Raw genomic sequence first — 21,182 nt, 5'->3', positions numbered from 1 at the left:
AGGCGAGGTAGGGACAAAGGAACGAAGAAGCCAACCCCCGAGCGTGCGCAGGCGCATTGAGATCGGCATCTGCGCAGCGTCCGGAGGGTGGTGCGGCTTAAAGAGACAGTGCCGCGGCCGCCGTCGGGGCTGCTGTCAGTCCGCCGCCGCGGCCCCGCCCGCCCCGAGCCGAGCCGAGGGGAGGGGGCCCCCCGGTCCCGGAGCCCGCAGGGCAGCGCCCGCCAGCTTCGGCCCGCCCCGGCCCCGGCGTCAAGCCGCGTGGGGCGCCCTGGCCGCTGGGCTGGAGCGTCGGGGGGCGCCGGGCCGCCGTGGTCCCCGGCCCCGCCCGGCCCGGCCCGGCCCCGCTCGCTGGCTGGCTCTGGCCGGCCCCTGCCCTGCGGCGTGCAGCGGCTTCGGCTGCCAGGCGGGGTTAAGCCCCGGGGGCTCCTGGGCGGCACCTCCCCCGGGCCCGGGGTCGCCCCGTCGCTCTCCTCCCGGGCGTTTGCTGCTGGCTCGCGGCGGGGCCTCCCGCTCCGCGGGCTGGCCGGCTCTCCGGCGTCCAGCTCTGCTCCGCAGTGCCCGGGAGCCCGCGCCCCTCCGCGGCTCTGGGTGCCGCTGGGCGGGTGAAGTCAGGGTTTGCTGTGTGGATCCTAAATCCCACGCGCCCCGCAGCCAGGGGTTAAATGCCAGCCTGCCTCGGAGAGCTCATCGTTGAGTGGTAGGCAGCCGGTGACCCCCGCCGCAGATCCAGAGGGTCCTAAGGCCAAAGGAGCCTTGTGTCCATCGAGCCTAACCCGAGTAACGCAGGCCATCTAATGTCACTCAGTACTGCCCACTAGGGCAGGTCTTTTTAGAAAAATACCCCGTCTCGATTTAAAGACTCCATGTGATGGAGATTTGACTGCATCCCTTGGCAAAATTATTCTAATAGGTAATTAAATTTGCATCTTATTTCCCATGTGATCTTGTTCTGTCTTTGTCTGCTAGATTCCCTCTATTATCCAGTATTTTCTTCTGTGTTGGTAATTTATAGATCACAATGAAGTAGCTTCTTTGATAAACTAAATAGATTGATTTTAAGTATCCCACTCCTTCCAAGCCTCAAATTGCTCTTGTGGCTCTTCTCTGAACCCACTCCAATTTTTCAGTATTCTTTCTAAAGGATGCACCCACCAGTAGTTGACACAGCAGTCCAGTAACAATCTCCCCAGTGTGGTATGCAGGGGTACTGTAACCTCCCTACTCCCCTGCTGTATATCCCCCTGTTTACACATCCAAGGACTGTGTTAGTCCTTTTTGCTACAGCTTTGCTCTGGAAGTTCATAATCAGCTGGTTACTTACAGTGGCCCCCTACATTATTTTTGATGTCACTGTGTTCCAGGGTACAGTCCCTGACCCTGAAAGTGTGACCTAAATTCTGTGTTCTAAATGTAAGACCTTGTGTTTGGAAATATTGGTAGAGGATTGCATGCTTTTTAGTTTCTGTAGGCCAAGTACATTGCACACATTGGGAGCTCCTATTAGCATCCTTCATTCTCCCTGTCCCCAAGATCTGTGGGTGGGTGTCACCCCTCCCATCCCCCTCTATTTCAGGAGCTTGCTGCAACTTCCCACAATCTCCCTCCAACTAGGCGTTCTGTGTGACTACCATTCCAGGGCCTTCCATTCTTCTCCTCACGGAAGCGTGTCTGTGTGTGTTCCATTACTCTCATTCCCTTATACCCCCCATTTCTCCTGTTCCAGGGTCTTTCAGTCTTCCCGAGCCAGGGATGCTATGTGCCCTCATTCCCTTTTCCCCCACCATGCCAGGGGCTCTGCATGGCCCCTTTTTTCCATTCCAGGGCCCCCATTCTTCCCCTGTGTCAGGGACTCTGTGTGAAATCTCATTAGCCTCTTCCCCCATTTCCCCTTTTCCTGCATGACAAGGTTTTTGTCTTTCCCTCATGCCATGGGTTCTGTGTGACCCCTTTCCCCACACCCAGGTCCCCCAGTCTCTGCCCGAGTGGCTTTGTGTACTCCATTTTTCCCTTCCCCCATACCAGGATCCTCATTCTTTCCTCCCTCATGCCAGGGGCTGTGTTCACACCACGGCACCCCATATTCCCTCATGGTTGTTCTTTCTGCCTGGGAGACTAACATTTTGACATCCTGAATGATTTAACTCTGTTCGGAGGATACACAGCAGTGAAATAGGAGTACTGTTATGCTGGAAGGCATTAATGGGTGCCATCAACCAGTGGTTTGATCTGTAGACCATTGCAGAGGTGCTTGCATCAGTTGGCTGTGCTAAAAAGCTAACAGGAGCTTTGTATCTCCCCCATTTTTCTGATTTTTCCCAAAAAAGTCAATAGTTTTGGCTATTGATGCCTAGAGCATTCCCTGAAATTTTGGAATTGATTGTGTTACAGAAAGAGAAATGCTGAGTGTGAAAACTTCACAAGCTCAGTCAGAAACACATGTAGTTTGATTGCATCCTGTTTACAAGTGATCCAGATTGTTCTGAAACAGTGATCTGTCCCCCTCATTTACTAATCCACCAACCTTAGTCTCATCTGAAACTTTATCAATTATTTTATATTATAGATCATTGATTAAAAATATTAAATAGCATTGGGCCAAGAACTAAGGCCTGAGCAACCCCCAGTTGATAATAGTTAATGAACAGGTATGTTTTTATATTTATCTGTTAGCTCTGAATATATTCAATATGACCCATGTTGATTTTGTTTAGTGCTTGTTTTTAATCAGAATGTTGCGCAGTACTTAGCTGCTTTGCAAAAGTGCTATCAGTACTATTACCTTTATTAACCAGATTTGTAATCTTGTCTGGTTGCGGGCACAGTTGTTTTTGTTGTTGTTTTTCGGGCCTGGGGGTAGAGTGTTCCACAGGATACCAGTGGGTACAGTTAATAGGGAAGGTGATGAGGTTACACAATCTGGCTGGGGACAGAGGTTGCACAGTTAGTGGGGAGGGGAGCAAAGGTGACAGTAGTGGGAATACAGTTCAGCTCAGGGAAACCCTCTTAGGGCCTGCAGCAGCAGGATAGGAGATGGGTGGAGGGGAAGCAACTGGAAAACACAGGTAAGGAAATGGGTGTGTTTTCAACCAAAAAATTTTAAGACCTGGTCAACAGCTGAAATTTCTACTGGTGTAACTATTTTGGTTATGGATGTGACTTATATAATAATTTTGCTAACAAGTAAAAGCCTACTCTATATTCAGTTAAACCACTGTAAAGCATAGGCACCGACTCCGTGGGTGCTCAGGGGCTGGAGCACCCACGGGGAACAATTAGCAGGTGCTCTGCACCCACTGGCAGCCAAGCTCCCCCCTCCTTGCCTCCTTCTCTCCCACCTGAGCGTGCTGCGTCCCCCCCTCTTCCCCCTCCCGTCCAGCGCTTCCTGCCCCCCTGCCACTAATAGCTGTTTGGTGGTGCTTAGGACTTTTCGGGAGCAAGGGGGAGGAGTGGAGATGTGGCACGCTCAGGGGAGGAGGTGGGGCAGGGGTGGGGACTTGGGGGGAAGGGTGGAATGGGGGTGAGGCAAGGTGGGGTGGGGGGGTCAGGGGCAGGGGGGAGTGTCGAGCACCCACGGGGCAGAAGGGAAGTCAGCACCTATGCTATAAAGGTGACTTAAACAAGCAGTTATTCCCCTTTGTGTACAGGAATAAAAGCACCTCTACACTAATATAACTGCATCCACACTAGGGAGATGGTACCGCTTTAATCATACAGTTATAGTTAATGTGGTGCAAATTTTGTATGTAGACGTGCCCAAAGTTGACAGTGTCCCTCTGTGGGAAACAGACACCTAGGAAAATGTATAAACAGAGAAAGGGAAGGAATGTAACACAGGATAACCAGTAGCTTAACAAAGGTATTATTGAAAATAATTAACAGAACACCCCTTCTCCCAAATGAAGTGCCATTTAATACACTTTGGGTAAGCAGTGCCCCATGTTGGAGACACTTCCCATGTTTTGTCACCAGTCCCTATTTTGCACGCTGAGAGGGCTACTGCTCACCCTGGCCTGGTAGTTTCAGGATGAGGAGTTAGGGAGGATGAAAATCCATCTGTGCTTCACTCCCCAGCACTACAAGAGAACCCCTGCTTTCCCAGAACTCTGCCTCCTGGCCAGGCCTACCCTGTAGCAGGAGTGATGGCTCATATGGGAGGCAGGATACTGGTTAACTTTTAACATTCCTGCCTGGTAGAAAACTCCAGCTCACATATTTCAAACAGAGAACTAAACTGAAGGCAGGTCTACACTACAAATTTACACTGGCGCAGCTGCACCAATGCAGTGTGTCTGGTGAAGATGCTCCAAGCCAACAGAAGAAAGCTTTCCCGCTGGCTTAATAATTCCACCTCTGCAAAAGGCGGTAGTTATGTTGGTGGGAGAAGCTCTCCTGCCAAAATAGCACTGTCTACACAGTGGGGGGGGTGTGTGTGTGTAAGGTCAGTATAACTACATCGCGCATGGGTGTGGATTTTTCACACCCTGAGCGACGTAGTTACACAGAAGTAAGTATGTAGTGTAGACCGAACCCGACACAAGTAATTTTAGTCAGAGTTGCCTCAAGAGAAAAAGTGATTCACACACCTCTGATATCTAACTGGCATGTGGCATCACATAACTATGTGAACACCTCGTAGTTTACAATGCACATTAGGCCTGGTAAGAGGAGCACTTTGTACTAAATTTTATATTCTATTAGTAAGACTTAACTGTAACAAGAAAGGGAACATTTCCCTTCCCTAATTCTTGTGCAGTTATGTTCACAGCCTTAATGTTGCATTACTAGAGTTTTTTGCATTTAATTTTCTTGATTTTTTTTTTTGTTTTGGTGATGGGGGGATTCTCAGATCAGCAGTTACTGCTGGTCTTACAGAAGCCCCATGTGTGCAGATGCACCTACTACAATATAAGCAGCAGCAGCTAGCATCAAAGGGAGAAGCAAGGAGGCACTGCATCCTGCAGCATGTAGGTTCCATCTCTGTAGTACTACCACTAGCAGTGTGAAGTGGAGGAGACACTCCTCTTGACCTCTGTGATGTTTCAGCATGTGTGGGGGTTTCATGAGAGCAACACTGACCAAATCCCAGGAGAACAGACAGAGCTGAGAAATTGCCTGTGCTTAATGGCATGAACATTTCAAAGTTCTGAAGGTGGGCTGAGTTGCCCCTTGGCTGGGGACAGTTTTCTGTGGGGCTCAGTTAAAAGGGCAGGAGTGCTTTAGGCTGTGCTGAGGCAGTTGAACCTTCAGTACAGAACAAGAGCAACTTTAGGCTTGTCTGAACACAGAATTGTACCAGTTTCACTCAGGCCATGTCTATACTATGCGTACTATACTGGCATAACCACATAGTGCAGACACAGCTTGCGGTGACATGGGTTTTTCTGCGGGTGTAGGAACACCATCTCACCAAGCAATAGTAGCTAGTTTGACAGAAGCATCCTTTCATCAGCCTAGGTGCATCTACACTGGAGGTTAGCTTGGCATAACTATGCCACTCAGCAGTGTGGTTTGTCACATCCCTGAGCAATAGAGCTATGTCAAACTAAATTTTAAGTTTCAGAGTAGCAGCTGTGTTAGTCTGTATTCTCAAAAAGAAAAGGAGGACTTGTGGCACCTTAGAGACTAACCAATTTATTTGAGCATGAGCTTTCGTGAGCTACAGCTCACTTCATCGGATGCATTCAGTGGAAAATACAGTGGAGAGATTTATATACATAGAGAACATGAAACAATGGGTGTTACCATACACACAGTAACCAGAGTGATCACTTAAGGTGAGCTATTACCAGCGGGGGGGGGGGAGAGGCCGCAGGGACCTTTTGTAGTGATAATCAAGGTGGGCCATTTCCAGCAGTTGACAAGAACATCTGAGGAACGGTGGGGGAATAAACATGGGGAAATAGTTTTACTTTGTGTAATGACCCATCCACTCCCAGTCTCTATTCAAGCCTAAGTTAATTGTATCCAGTTTGCAAATTAATTCCAATTCAGCAGTCTCTCCTTGGAGTCTGTTTTTGAAGTTTTTTTGTTGAAGAATTGCCACTTTTAAAGGTCTGTAATCGAGTGACCAGAGAGATTGAAGTGTTCTCCAACTGGTTTTTGAATGTTATAATTCTTGACATCTGATTTGTGTCCATTTATTCTTTTATGTAGAGACTGTCCAGTTTGACCAATGTACATGGCAGAGGGGCATTGCTGGCACATGATGGCATATATCACATTGGTAGATGTGCAGGTGAACGAGCCTCTGATAGCGTGGCTGATGTGATTAGGCCCTATGATGGTGTCCCCTGAATAGATATGTGGACACAGTTGGCAACGGGCTTTGTTGCAAGGATAGGTTCCTGGGTTAGTGTTTCTGTTGTGTGGTTGCTGGTGAGTATTTGCTTCAGGTTGGGGGACTGTCTGTAAGCAAGGACTGACCTGTCTCCCAAGATCTGTGAGAGTGATGGGTCGTCCTTCAGGATAGGTTGTAGATCCTTAATAATGCGTTGGAGGGGTTTTAGTTGGAGGCTGAAGGTGACGGCTAGTGGCGTTCTGTTATTTTCTTTGTTGGGCCTGTCCTGTAGTAGGTGTCTTCTGGCTCTGTCAATCTGTTTCTTCACTTCCGCAGGTAGGTATTGTAGTTGTAAGAATGCTTGATAGAGATCTTGTAGGTGTTTGTCTCTGTCTGAGGGGTTGGAGGAAATGCGGTTATATCGTAGAGCTTGGCTGTAGACAATGGATCGTGTGGTGTGGTCTGGATGAAAGCGGGAGGCATGTAGGTAATTTTAAGTGTAGAACAGGCCTAAAGATGGGATGTTACGCTGATTTAGTGAAACTGATGCAACTTTGGGTGTGGAAGAGCTTTGTTAGCCAGTGCCCAGGAGCAGGCTCAGAGCAGATTGTCATTCCTCTAAATTTTGTTTTAAATTCTTCTCCAACCTTAGCTCACACTTGTAGGCCAAGGTTGGAGCTTTCAGAGTTAGAGTGGGATTTTTCCAAAGGGTATTGGCTTAACCATTCCCAGTGAAACAAACGGTAAAATTCCCATTCACTTCAATGGGAGCAGTTCTGGCAATGTCCAATGCTTTTGAAAATGCCACTTCAGCCATCATGGGGATTTTGTTGAGTGAAAGAAGTCTTAAAAGGCGGTGTCTACACTACAGACCTTACAGTGGCGCAGCTGTACTGCTGCAGCTGCACCTCTGTAAGGTCTCCCATGTAGCTGCTCTATGCCGATGGGAGAGAGCTCTCCCATCAGCATAATTAAACCACCCCCAGTGAGCAGCAGTAGCTATGTCGGCAGCATCTCCCACCGACATAGCACTATTCACACCTGCGCTTTTGTCCGTGAAACTTACGTTGGTCGGGTGTGGTTTTTTTCCACACCCCGTCCGACAAAGTGCTAGTGTAGACATAGCCTTAGACTCTGAAGAGTGACAGTAAACATGGCATTGTGGGTGTAATACCAGCCACTGTATCAGTGGATAATGACTACTGCCATGTGACCTCTGAAATACTGACCCAGATCAGGTGGGACTGGAAACAGAGTTCAATTTCTTCCCAGCATGCCTGGTGTCAGATTCTTATTCTATTATAGTGGGTTCAATTTTTATCAGCTCTCAGTGACTCCATCTTAAAGAATGGAGTATGGCTTCTTCTCCCAAGCCTTACAAAACTAACATAACTAAAACATTGAATAAGCTTATGTGGTCCCCAAAGGCAGTAGCACTGATTTGGATGTACATATTTTGTAGACAATAACTGAACTTTAAATTGTTTCTACTGTTTCTACAATCTGTTTCTACTGTGATAGATTAATAAAGGCTGGAGGGATTTCTCATAAAGTTGTGAGAATGTACAACAGGGTCTCCTAACATATACGTGAGTGTTTGCTATCATGAACTTTGTGTTCACCTTTGAGGTCCCCTAGCTTCTAACTGCCTCCAATCCTGGATCCCAGCCTGTCTACCCTTCTCACTCCTCCTATCACCATTATTCATTTTCTTTCTTCCACCTTCAAGAATGCTGCTACTTCACCTAATGTTTCACTATGTGGAATCAACATCTTAGAAAGATAGTCTCATGGACACTCCCTCCATTGGTGATTGCCTGGTCATAGCTCTGCCACTGGATTAGCCCTGCTTCTCTGCCCAGCCTTCCTTTCCTTCCTACTGGCCATTAACCATCCCCCCATCTCCTCTCCCACAGACGATCACCAGGCTTTAGCTCCCATCCTATGTGCACAGTCCCATCTCCTCTGACTGGTCAGTTTCCTCCCCAGCTGCCTGTACCTTCAAACCCCATAACATACCAGTGGTAACTACAACTATTGTCTCCATCTGATTGCATTTGTGTATACACACAAAACCTGTTCTAAGTCTAGAGCAGTGGTTCTCAAACGTATTTGATAGGGCCCCCCCCTTCTTTGTGTCTGTGGTCATTTATGCCCTTCCCCCCGAGTACATGTGCTGCCACCCAGCTCTGAAGGAAGAGCAGAGGCTGCTGGCTGGGGCCCCAGCTCTGAAGGCAGCACCCCAGAAGTAAGGGTGGCAACATGAAAAGCGATATTTGTCAATATCACTTTTCACAACAGACTTAGTGCCCCATTGCCACCCTTACTTCTCTGCTGCTACCCCAGGACTGAGAGCCAGAGCCCTGCCACTTCCAGGTGAGGGATATGTGGGTGGGGGAGAGGAGAGCCTGAGCCCGTGGGGTGGGGCTCTGGCTATCCCTACCTCCTGGGTGCGCACAGCCCTTTTTCAGGAGCCTGAGACACAGGGCTGGGGGTGGGTGGTCTGACAGCCAGAGCTCTTTTTAAAAAAAAGAAAAAAAGTGCACAGCTCTTGCCTCCCTTGACACATTCCCAGGAGGGCCCACCCCAAAGTTGGAGAACCACTGGCTAGAGTGTAAATAAATAAAACAGAAAGAGGTGACAATCACTTCAGGGATGTATTTATATATTTTAGCTCTCTTGAGAATGTGACAATTAAATTCTGCATAGATCATGGTTTGGGCACTGCTGCCCTAGAGTAAACTCCTCTGTGATCAAGCATCAGGGGGTAGTTATGTTCTGTAATTTTCACTCCATGCATCCGAAGAAGTGGTTTTTTACCCACTAAAGCTTATGCCTAAATAAATCTGTTAGTCTTTAAGATGCCACCGAACTCCTTGTTGTTCCTCTGTGATTCCAATTCGCTTTCTAGCGCCCCACTTCTTTCCTACATCTTAAAGCTCCTTGAATGGGTTCTCTATGCCCAGTGAATTGACCTCCTATTCTCCAACTCCCTCCTTGATCTCCTCCTCCCCTGCTTCTACTCTTTCCCTCCATGTCTAAAAGTCTCTTCTCCATTCTTATTCTCCTCAATCTCACCATAGATCCCTCTCCTATTCTTTGAGGCCCTCTCTTTCTTGGGGTTTAATGGCTCTATACACAAAGGGCCAGTGTTAAGGATGCACAAGTGCTTCCTAGATTTTGAGTGCTTCACTTTGCAACCTTAATATTTTGACAGTTTTTTATATATAATTTAATATTTACATTGCAATAGGCCTCAGGGGCCAAAATTGGGATCAGGACCCCCTTGTACTGCACATTTAGGGAGAGAGTCATTTGCTTTATGAAGCGTACCATCTAAGACGTATGTTATATGACGGGTGGGGATAGAGGGATACACTGTTTATCTTAAGACATTAGTCTTTAAGGTGCCACCGGGCTCCTTACTGTTTATATACATACTATAAAGCAAGTATTTTTTCCAATCTTGCAAATGATTTGTTCCCTTCTCCCCCTCATCCTAGCTGCCACCAACTGGCAGATTTCTTCTAGACTTGAGTGGAGATTTAAAGCAGGAGAGGGCAGTTACTGGCCATCCAGATCAGTTGAGGGAGGCGTTCAGTGAAAAAGGGGTGGTATGGAAGGTGTGAGAAGCTGATGAACAGGTAGGTGAGCTGGCATTGCTGGTGAAGCAGGTTATCTTGTGACTCAACGTGGACAGGAGCAATGGGTAATCTTGTCTCTCTCTATCACATCTTGAAATATTCTCTTCCTTTTCATCTCTGCTGCCGCAACCCAGGGTCATGCCCTGGTTCTCTTTGGCCTGGACTCCTGTAGTCGCCTCTTCTTCAGCCTTCCTGGCTCTCCCTTCTTCCATCTAACACACTGCAGCTAAAATCCATTTCCTTCCCTGCAGCTTCAGCCATGCATTCTCCTCCCTGTATCCTATTACTGCCCTCTGCCTTTCTGAATCCAGTCCCAGCTCCTTGCCTCACTTTCTCGGTGCCTCCAGAGCATCCTTTTCTCACTGTGACTCCCCATTGGGTTACCCCCCTTGGGGGTGTGAAATTGGAGGGGGAGATGTTGGGTGAGGGGATGGGGTTCCCCAGGGAAGGAGTGGGGAAGCAAGTGAGAGGATGGGGGGAAGTTGTGGGTTGGGAATTGAGGGGTCAGGTGAGTGTCCTTGGGAGGGGATTGGAGTGGGGAGGGATGAGGGTGTTTCCAAGGAGTAAATTGAGGGCACATGTGTGGGGATCTCAGATGGAATCAAGGGGAAAGAGGATGGAAGGGATCCCAAAAGATGTGTGGAACTGTGGTGAAGGGTGTGTTTGAGGGGATAGGGAGGATCGGTGGGGGATGGGGGGTGTTCCCAAAAAATAAACTGAGGAGGCGGATGGGAATCTCAAGGGAGAATCAATAAGGAGGGCATGTGAAAGGTATTGGGTTGTGTGGAACTGGGCAGATGGGTGAAAGGAGGTGGGTGTACCATGAATATGGGTGGGGGGGTTGGGAGTGAGATGGGTGTGTGTACAAGGGGAGGATGGGGGAAAATGAAGGGTGTATCCAGGAGAATGGGGGAGAGGATGGGGGTACACCAGATGATAGATAAGGAAGGGAATGGATGTGTGAGAGGGGTGGGGGTGACAGGAAATAATAGCATCCAGAGGGGATGGGGGTTTCCATGTGGGGGAATGGGTATGTGTGAGGGGATGGGGGTATTCATGAGGGAGGACAGGATGGAGGAATGAGAGGAAACAACAGTGTTCAGAAAGGATGTTGTGTGTGAGAGAGGATAGAGGTGTACCAGGGAGGTGTGCAAGGCAATGGTGGAGGGTGGGGGGGGTGTGTATGTAAGGGGATGAGGATTGTCCAGGGTGGTGTGGGGGAGGGGAGTGTCCCTGGAGGGAGAGGTTGTGTAATGGGACAGGAGTGTGTGAGGGGACAAAGGGATCCCCAGGGGATGGGGCGTGTGTGGAGGAGGGAGGTGGGATGTCTCTAGGGGGCTGGAAGATGTGTGAGGGGATGATGGGATGTCTCCTGGGGGGAGAGGGGTGTGTGGGGGGGGAGAAATGGGGTGTGTCCAGGTGAAGAGGAGTGTGTGTGTGAGGGGATGGAGGGATCCACAGGAGATGGAGTGTGTGTCTGGGGGAAAAGGGGGTGTGTGCATGAGGGGATGGGGGATGTCTCCAGGGGATTGGACGATGTGTGAGGAGACGGGGGTCTGGGGGAAGAGGGTGATGTGTATGAAAGGGTATAGGACATGCAGGGCCGGCTCCAGGCCCCAGCGTTCCAAGCCGGTGCTTGGGGCGGCAGTCAGAAAGGGGCAGCAGAGTTTCCGTGGCAGCAGCTTCTCTCTCCCCTGCTGGCCGGTGGCAATTCGGCGGCGACAGGTTTTTGCACTGCTTGGGGCCGCAAAAACAGTAGAGCCGGCCCTGGGGACATGTCTGGGGAAGAGGGGTGTGTTTGTGTGAGGGGATGGGGAAGCGGTGTGGGGTGTCCAGGGATGATGGGTTGTGTCCAGGAGTGTGTGTGGGGGGGGAAGGGTGCAGGGGAGGGGCGTGGTGGGGGGTCCCCAGAGGCAGAGGGGAGTGTGTGTATGAAGTGGTGGGCAGCCCCTGGGAGGGTCCCGGAATGATGGGGCTATTCAGGGAGAGAGGTGTGTGTATATGTGAGAGGAGATGGAGGGGTGTGTGTGAGGATGCAAGAGTCCCACGGGGTGAGGGGGGCAGGATGTGAGATGAGATGCAGGAGGGTATCTGTGTGAGTGGATGGGGTGTCACTGGGGGGTCCCTAGGAGAATGGAGTGTGTCTGGAGAGATGAGGGGGTGTGAGGGAAGGGGTTGTCCCTGTGGGGGGGGGGGCTGTGAGGGAACGGGATGTGGGATGGAGGGGACAGCTGGGATTGGGTGGGTCCCTGTGGGACGGGACAGGGAGAAGGGTGTGTGTGAGAGAGAGAGCGCGAGGTGGTGGGGAAGAGGATGTCTGGGTCAAGGCGGGTTCCTGGGGGACAGGGCAGAGTCAGGTTGGAGGGTCCAGGTGTGTGTGTGAGAAGAGGTGGGGTTGTTTCTGAGGGGAGGGGGACTGTGTGGAATAAGGTGTAGGGGGAGTCCCAGGGTGGTAGCGAAGGGAGTTCTCCAGGAGGGGGTGGATCCCCCTATGGGGATATGTGTGAGAATATGTGTCCCTGGAGGGAGATGTGGGGGCTGGGATGGAAGGGGGTGGGTCCCTGGGGGGCAGGGTGTGTGTGAGGAATGGGGAAGTCCCAGGAGGGGTGGGGGTTTATGAGGTTGTGAGAGAGGTGGGGGTGTCCATGGGGGGAGGTGGGTCTATGGGTGAGGAGGGATGGGGAATGCTGGGGAGTGGGCAGGTCCCAGGGGTGTGAGGAGAGCTGGGGGTGTCCCTGGGGGGTGGGGGGGGGGGAAGTCCACCTGGTGGGATGGGGGGTGCCAGAAGTGGGCAGGTCCCTGTGGAGCAGGGGTCCAGAGGGGTGAGGAGAGGGGAAGGGGTCCTGGGGGGGATGACCCCCATGAATGGGAAGGGCCTAGCAGGGATCTGGGTGTGTGAGAGAGGTGGGAGTGTCCCTGGGGGAGGGAGCCAAGGGGGGTTGGGGCTGAAGCGTCCCAGCGGGGAGGGTGCCCCAGTGGAGGTGGGGCAGAGTCTGGGGGGGGGGTGAAGAGAGGTAGGGGTGTTGAAGGGGGAGGGGGTCCCTGGGAATGGGCGTGGCCGGGTGGGGTCGAGGGATGTCAGTGGGGGGAGGGGGCGCATGGAAGGGTGCCCGGCAGTGGGTGGGACCCGGATTATGAGGAGAAGTGGGGGTGTCCGTAGGGGGAGGGTAGAGGGGTCCCTGGGAGTGGGCGTGGCGCAGCGGGGAAGAGCGGTGGGGTGTCTGTGGGGAGCGGGGGGTGAGGAGAGTCGGGGTGTCGGGGAGGGGCCCACGGGGGGGGCCGACAAGTAGGGGTGTCAGGGAGGGGTCCATGGGGGAGCCGATGGTGGGCGGGGCCCGGCAGGTGAGAAGTAGGGGGTGTCCGTGGGGGGGGGCGAGGACAGTCGGGAGGGGAGGGGAGGGGAGGGGCCGACGGTGGGAGGGGCCCACGGGGGGGAGCCGACGGTGGGCGGGGCCCCGGGGGTGTCCGTGGGGGGGGCGAGGACAGTCGGGAGGGGAGGGGCCCACGGGGGGGGGGCCGACGGTGGGCGGGGCCCCGGGGGTGAGAAGTAGGGGGTGTCCGTGGGGGGGGCGAGGACAGTCGGGAGGGGAGGGGCCCACGGGGGGGGGCGACGGTGGGCGGGGCCCCGGGGGTGAGAAGTGGGCGGCTCGGGGGGGTGAGGAGAGTCGGGGTGTCGGGGAGGGGCGGGGCCCGGCGGGTGAGACGTAGGGGTGTCGGGGAGGGGCCCACGGGGGGGGGCCGACGGTGGGCGGGGCCCCGGGGGTGAGAAGTGGGCGGCTGGGGGGGGGGGTGAGGAGAGTCGGGGTGTCGGGGAGGGGCGGGGCCCCGGGGGTGAGAAGTGGGCGGCTCGGGGGGGGTGAGGGGTGTCGGGGAGGGGCGGGGCCCTGCGGGTGAGAAGTAGGGGTGTCGGGGAGGGGTCCATGGGGGGGCCGGCGGTGGGCGGGGCCCGGCGGGTGAGAAGTGGGCGGCTCGGGGGGGGTGAGGAGAGTCGGGGTGTCGGGGAGGGGCGGGGCCCGGCGGGTGAGAAGTAGGGGTGTCGGGGAGGGGTCCATGGGGGGGCCGGCGGTGGGCGGGGCCCGGCGGGTGAGAAGTGGGCGGCTCGGGGGGGGGTGAGGAGAGTCGGGGTGTCGGGGAGGGGCGGGGCCCCGGGGGTGAGAAGTAGGGGTGTCGGGGAGGGGTCCATGGGGGGGCCGGCGGTGGGCGGGGCCTGGCGGGTGAGAAGTGGGCGGCTCGGGGGGGGTGAGGAGAGTCGGGGTGTCGGGGAGGGGCGGGGCCCGGCGGGTGAGAAGTAGGGGTGTCGGGGAGGGGTCCATGGGGGGGCCGGCGGTGGGCGGGGCCCGGCGGGTGAGAAGTGGGCGGCTCGGGGGGGGGTGAGGAGAGTCGGGGTGTCGGGGAGGGGCGGGGCCCACGGGGGGGCCGGCGGTGGGCGGGGCCCGGCGGGTGAGAAGTGGGGGGTCCGGGCGCAGCCCAGCCCGTGGGCGGGGCCGTGTCCCGGGCCCCCGCCGAAGCCCCGCCCGGCCGCGCTGTCACTCACCGCCCGGGGGAGACGCTCCAGCTCCAGGGAGGCGGCGGCGGCGGCGCCCGGAGCGGGCCGGGCGGCTCCTGAGTGGCGCAGGTAGGGGCCGGAGCGGGCCGGGGCCGGGGGCCGCCCCCGCGCGCTCGCAGGCCAGGGGCGCTCGGGGCCGAGGCCAGGTATGGCGGGGCCCGAGGCGGGGCCCGCTCCGCCGCGGCCTCCCCCGGGCCCGAGAGGGTTAACGGGGCAGACGGCTCCAGGGGGCTGGTGCTCGCGCTCCGGCGGCAGGATCCGCTCCGCACTTTGCGGGCAGCCGCCAGGAGGGGACGGTGCCCTCGGTGCCGGTCCCGATCCTGGGTTCCGCGCCGGGATTTCACCCCCAAGCGAGCAGCGGAGGCAGCTGCGGAGGCAGCGTCCCTCGCCGGGAGCTATGCTCCAGCTCCTTTGGGCTTCCTCCTCCGATCCGGAAATCCGCCCCGCGTTTTCGGGTCGCCCTGCAGATCCCGGGGTCTGCCTCCGATCCCAGACACTGTAATCCGCTCCGGGTTTTTGGGGTTGCCCGCTGAAAGGGAGTCTCGCGAGCCCAAGCCCCGCCGCAGCCAATAGGGAACCGCCCCCTCCCGCCGCAGCCAATGGGGAGTCGCCCCCGCCCCCCCTCGGGCTGCAGCGCGCTGAGGGCTCGGAGCGGCGCCTCCATTTAAAGGGGCCGCGACCCGAATCCGGGCTCCGGGCAGTGCGGGCGGCGCGGCGAGCCAGGTACGAGCCGCGGCCGAGCTGGGGGCGGGTCCTCATTGGCTGCGGTGGCTCAGCGCGGCCGGGGGGGCGGCGCGGTCTCGGAGAGGGAGGGGGTGGCGGCTCCCGGCTTCGCCCGCGGGGCGCCTTATGCCTCCGCTCCCGGGTGGGGGCGGGGCTGGGCCCCCCGTGGGGCGAGGGGCAGGGCCCTTGGGGGGAGGGGGGCGCGCGCCGGGCCTCGTCCCCTTTCCGCGCAGGGCGGAGGGGGCGCCTCCGGACCCTCCCCCCGCGCCCTTTCCGCGCAGGGGGGAGGGGGCGCGCACCGACCCCGCCCCTTTCCGCGCAGGGGGGAGGGGGCGCGCACCGACCCCGCCCCTTTCCGCGCAGGGGCCCATAGATGTGCAGCGCCGCTGTGGGGGAGGGGGAGCAGGGGTGGGAGCGCGGGGGCGGGCGCCCCTGCCCCGGGGAAGTGGGAGGGGTCTGCGGGGAGGGGGTGAGGCTCTGTCTCCGGGGCACTTTGGGTCCCCTGCCCAGAATTTCAGACCAGTGCTTGCTCTGGGTCTCCAGGAAAAACCACGTGTCTCTTCTACCCCCACATCCAGACGTAATCCTTGGAGCCCTGCAAGCCTCCGGTTAGCCCAGCTAAGATGGTGCGTTGCCCAGGGCCGGCGCGACGGTGGTTGATCCCGGGTTGTGCTTTGGCCTTGGGGGCTCCTTGTTTCCCTCAGATGTCAAACGGGATCGGAGCATTTACACCTGTTCAGCTTGTTTTCCCAATACCCTTTTTCACATCTGAGTCAAACGGGGCTTTTTCCAGAGCCCTTTCCCCTCCTCCTCGCCACCTGGTTTGACTGCCCTTTGGGAAGAGACTTTTTCTGCAGAGTGTCCCATGTGCTTGGCTCTCCACACACGAGAATAAAAAATTGCATTGAAGGTGCCTAAACACACGTGCTGATGCAGGAGTCGCACTGGACTCCAGCTCCCTCTTTCTGAGTTATGTTGTGGGCCCTGGAGTGGGAAAAAGCAGGAGATGCCTTTGTGTCCCTAAAGCAACAGCTCTCCCGAGAGGGTGTGCCTGGGGGGGGCAGGGCAAAGCGCTGCCTGGAAGTTGCTGTTGGATTGGCTGTGGTGGGACACACATGCTGGTGGTGCTTGCAGAGTGTGCTTGTATGGGGTGGGCTGTGGCTGTTGATGGGAGGGAGTATGGCTCTGTAGGGTATTGTTCTGTGGGGTGGACGTATGATTCTACCTGCCATGTGGGCTTGTTCACGGTAAGGATTGAGATGTGGCTCTGGACTGCAGGGAGTGGTCTTGTGGGATGGGATATGGTGCAGGGCTCTGGGATACAGGGTGGGGATGAACCTCTCAACTAAGTGAGAAGGAGCCATGATTTGAGTTACTTTTCTGTCCCAGTAGAAGCTTCCTCTCATCTCCTGATGTGCTGTTCCAGCTCTGGCTCTAGACTGCAAGTCACTCACCTGTTATCACTCAACTGTGCTGCCATTCCCTCAAACTGCCTCCCAAATTCAAAGCTCCTGTTTAGAGCATGACTTTGTCATCAGCTCCATCCTAGCTTCATTTCTCATCTTGAAAGGGACAGTAGCACATTTGCCCTCTGTGGTTGATGGAGTAAAACCAAGCTGCACCCCATGGCTCCAGCCATGTCTCTTGCCCATTCACAAGCCAGGTCCCATTCCAAGTTCCCTTTGAGCCTACAGTCATTTCTGCTCCCCCTCCCGCCCCTGGCCACCCCCCCCAGCTGCTGAGGGCAGGGGTGCAGTGTAACAAACGCACCCAAACAGCTGGTCACTCCAGACTCCCAATAAAAATCTGATATCTGGGACAAAGGATCAAAGTTAGGTATTATAGCTTTAAATTGGGTGGGTGGGAGAGAAGCCTAAGATTGTGTCTAGGCTACAGACTTCTACAAGCAGAGCTATGAGTTTGGGCTGTGAAGTGGTGTGATCCCTGACTGATACAGCTGTGCTGGCAGCAGCCTGTAGGGTAGACACGGTGGCAAAACTGAGCTTTTACTAGTCTAGCTTGTTTTGCTCAGGGTTAGAGAGTATAGCTGAATCCACACGAGGAGTGCTTTGCTGGTATAGATCAGGCCTAAGAGACACCACCCTCTATATCTTTCTCCTTCCCCAATGAAAAGTGTTCTTGGTTGATGGGCATGGACCCTACCAGCAGATTCCTGTGGCTATCCCATGGCCAGGGCTCAGGGGCCTCTCCAATTGCCCAGACTTTAGGTTCATCAACATAAAGAAGGAGAAATCTAGGATTTATCAAAATGGGTGAAAACACTGGTCTATCCAGACCAGCACCCTGCTTCTGTCAATTCCTGATGCTCTTGGGAAAGGCGAAAATTCCCTGTAATGCCCCAGGCCAATTGTAGACACCTGCATATGGGGAGAAAAGTCCTTTTCTAAGAACCTTATCTGTGCTGGATTCTTACTGATGGGTCTTTGGTTCCTAGCTCAAGACTGGTTAGAATCCTCTCCTAGCTCTTCAGGTTTTGAGGCCCTAGAAAACAGCATGGCATCAGTGCCAGGCTGCTTACTGGCAGTTTTGTCTGCCATCTAAATGTCTCCAAATGTTCAACACCACGGCTAGTAAATGAACTTGCTTCAGAGACTGCACCTCATCAAACCAACACTCCAGCTCTTCCCCACGTCTCAGCTATACTCATCTGGTGGTGGTTTGTGTCTGCAACTGCTTTCCTGGCAGCTGTGGTCATCTGTGGGAAGTTTTGAGGCCATTGCCTTGTCATGCTGGTGCATGTTTTGGCAATTTCCTTGACATTCAGAAACCACTATTCTTTGGCCTTTTCCAGGGCTCCAATAGCTGTTTTTGTCTTTTGGCTGGTGTCTTGACACTGAGCATCATTCACCTCAGCACCTCTCTTAGCTTGATGCTTGTTCTTCACTGAGTGCTCCCAGAGTCCTGTTTTTGTGTATGGTATTGTTTTGGCAGATGTCTTTTCATGGCAGGTTTTTGGTCTGTGAAGAAATGCTTGTGTAGTGTTTGTTTTACAGGTGAGGGTCTGGGTAGAAGCAGTAGTTCTTGGAGAGGGAGCTGTGCAAGCTGCACGAGAATTCGCTTTCTGCCTTGGTCTCTGACTGGGTTCAATTCTTGAGACAGAATTGCTCAGTGGGAACCAGGCATTGAAATTGGGCTGAGATTCCTGAAAAAAGGGATTGTCTGCATTTCTGTCTGGGGCTGGTGTAGATGTGCAAATAAAATGAGTTACACTTAGAATACATCCAGATTCCATATGGTTCACTTCTCCACTTGGAAGCTAATAGGCAAAGCCCAAATATCTGCCATCACTTGGCAAAGAGGTGACACAGATATCAGCCGTTGGTGTCGGAAGAAGGGAAAACAAGGAGGAAGGAGGCTGCTCTTCTGCTCCAAAATTTGTCAGAGGCTGCTGAGCATGCTGATATTGTCTGCCTCAGAGTTTACCACTAGTGCTGCGTGTTGGACACATCAGCGGATGTACCTGAGTGGTGAGGAGGTATGAGGAGTGCTTTCAAGCCCTCTGAGGCATCCCAGAGTGCCCCTGTAAATTGGGCTTTCTGACACACCCTGTCAAAACCACAATTCTGGACAGCTCTGCCTTAAGGCTTCTGGATTTCACCTTTCTGCATTCTCTTGGTTGAAGCAGGGAGGGGGATAAAGTTTCTGGGTATATTCTGGGCAACCTAGCTTGATTAATCCTGCTCTTGTGAAACTGTCCTGAAGCCTACAATACCGACTTCAGGGCATCCTGTTGCTCTCTCTTGGCAGGTGTACAATCTCATGATGAATCAGAGTAACTACTGCACCAAGGCTGAGGCTTGCACCCCAAGAATTTGGTGCTCCCGGTGCAAGAAACTCTGGTCTTGGTGCTGGTGTCCCTAGCACTGATAGTTGTGGCAAAGCCAGTGGTGGTGTTTTCCAGAACACTTGGGATGACCCATCTTGTGTAGACAATTCTAGCTGCATGTGTGGGGGCAGGCTCGAGGGATCATGGCGAGGGTGGCTGCTATTTAGACTCGTACAAACTAGAAGGCTGGTACAGATTCAAAGGCCAGGAGTGGACCATTGTGCTTGTCTAATCTGACCTCCTACATACCTCAGGCAAGAGAACCTCACCCAGTGATTCCTTCATTGAGTCCAATAATTTAAGACCCTGAATGGGGATGTAAAGACTGAAAATGATGGAGAATCTTTGTGGTCCCAATGGTTAGTTACCAGTGCTGTTAGAAATGTGTGCCTTATTTACAGTTTGAATTTGTCCAACTTCAGCTTCTAGCCATTGGATCTTCTAGCCATTGGATTCTGCCTGGTCTACTAGATGAAAGAGCCATCTGCTATCAGAAATTTCCCCATGTAAATATTTCTAGGCTGTGATAAAGTCACTTCTTAACTTAATTTTCAGTAAACTAAACAGATGGTGCTCCTTACGTCTCTCACTGAAGGCAAGCTTTCCAAACCTTGACTGCTTCTTACGGCTCTTCCTTGAATCCTCTTGTTTTTCAATGTCCTTTTAAAAGTGTAAACACTAGAATTGGATCCTATATTCCAGCAATAATCTCACCAGTGCCATATACATAGGGAATGCCACTCCCTCCTCCTGCTCTCCCTGTTTCTACATCTGTCAAAGGCTACATTTCCCAGTTGCACCCTTGAAGTGGGGAAGGGCATTTCACTTACCTCCTACATCGTTACCTCGTTACTTGGAATCCCCTTCGGGATGTCCCTTCATCTGTGCTTTTTGAGTCCACCCCCTTCGGTGGGTACAGAGCAGTCCAAATGAAAAAGAAAATACTTCCATGGCCCTCGGGACTTTATGCCAATAAGTGGAAGCCAGTCATTCAGATCCCCAAAGGAAGTCTGGGGCCCCTATAGCTAAAGCCAAGGCTTAGTTCCAGGGGTTCCAACAAAGGCTGGTTTTCTTTTCTGTCTTCTTTCTCCAAAGGCTAGGCCAGGTTGCATGCTCAAGCTTTTCCTTCAGTAAGTAACCTAGGGCCCTGGGCTGGGAGCCCTGTGCCCCAGGTCTGCTTGTTTCAGAGTGGCGCCTCAACTGACCTGGATTCCTCCCTTTTAAGGGCCAACCCCTTGGCCTGACAAGCCTCAGAGGCTTGTCAAATTGGATCTGGTTGTGACCAAAGGAGTTCTGTAACACCACCTTGCCTCATGGCGGTGGGGAGTCACATCACCACAACAACCAAGAATGGCATTATCAATCTTAGCTGCAGCATTGCAATGGAGGCTTATGTTCGGTTGATCATCTACACCATCCTTTGCAGAGGCTTAGCTTTCCCGAATACCAGCCCCATCCTTTAAGTGTAACCTGCACTTTTGTTCCTGGATGTCGGCCCTTGTATTTGGTTGTATTACAATGCATGGAGTTTAATTGTACCCAACTTACCAAGTGATCTGTATTTCTCTGTAACAGTGATCTTGTCCACCTCATACCACTCCATCAACCTTAATGGTCTCTGCCAACTTTATCAGCAGTAATAATTGAGCTATAACTATTTAAACCAAGGGGATTAGCCCAGATCTGCAACGCTGACCACACACACCACAGTTCCCTAGTGCTCTTGGTGGCAGATAGGAAGGAACTGATGTGTTTGGTGACTGTGCTCCCTTGATATGAGTTATGAAATTGAATGTCAATGTCACTACAGTTGTGCAGCCCCAGTGGTCAGCCTCTCAGGCAAGGGGATGCCAATCTTGTAAGTGTGAAATCAGAGTTGACTCATGAAGAACAAAAGTTACTGATAATTAACCTTTTACATTTTCCAGATCCTTGATAAAAATATTGAGTAGCATTGGGCTGAGAAACAGTCTCTCTCACAACAGTCATTCACTGGTAGAGCTCAAAATGTTAATGGAGAATCATCTGTTAGCCAGATTTTAATACACTTATTTTGTGCCATGTTAACATTGTATAGTGCTAATTTTTGAATCCGAATGTTGTGTGGTACTAAGTCAAATGCCTTACAGAACTCTAAGGGTGTTA

At 53.5% G+C, this 21,182-nt stretch overlaps 2 protein-coding genes across 7 annotated transcripts in view; one reads left to right on the top strand and one right to left on the bottom strand.

Moving 5' to 3' along the window:
• The window catches only part of ZMYM3 (zinc finger MYM-type containing 3), a 67,327-nt gene that overhangs the window by 987 nt on the left and 45,158 nt on the right, over positions 1-21,182 (top strand). Inside the window, exon 1 of one of the 6 annotated variants that reach the window (XM_073358654.2) lies at positions 279-910. The exons of 1 other annotated variant lie outside the window; for it this stretch is intronic. The gene's annotated coding sequence lies outside the window, so the exon portion shown is untranslated. Of the gene's footprint in view, positions 1-278; positions 911-14,407; positions 14,537-15,095; positions 15,191-21,182 lie in introns of those variants that run through there. 4 more of the 6 variants (XM_073358656.2, XM_073358657.2, XM_073358651.2 and 1 more) reach the window with 4 other exon arrangements.
• Positions 5,650-15,256, bottom strand: LOC140916798 (uncharacterized). Its single transcript, XM_073358665.2, has 2 exons — positions 14,456-15,256; positions 5,650-6,670 (listed from the first exon to the last, which is right to left on the bottom strand). The coding sequence occupies exons 1-2, from the start codon at positions 15,224-15,226 to the stop codon at positions 6,602-6,604; spliced, it is 840 nt and encodes a 279-aa protein (XP_073214766.1). The 5' UTR covers positions 15,227-15,256; the 3' UTR covers positions 5,650-6,601.

Source organism: Lepidochelys kempii, chromosome 9, assembly GCF_965140285.1.
Source record: "Lepidochelys kempii isolate rLepKem1 chromosome 9, rLepKem1.hap1, whole genome shotgun sequence".
In the NCBI taxonomy this organism is placed as follows: Eukaryota; Metazoa; Chordata; order Testudines; family Cheloniidae; genus Lepidochelys; species Lepidochelys kempii.
Note: the sequence above shows the minus strand (reverse complement) of the source record. Positions and strands in the feature narration are given on the sequence as shown.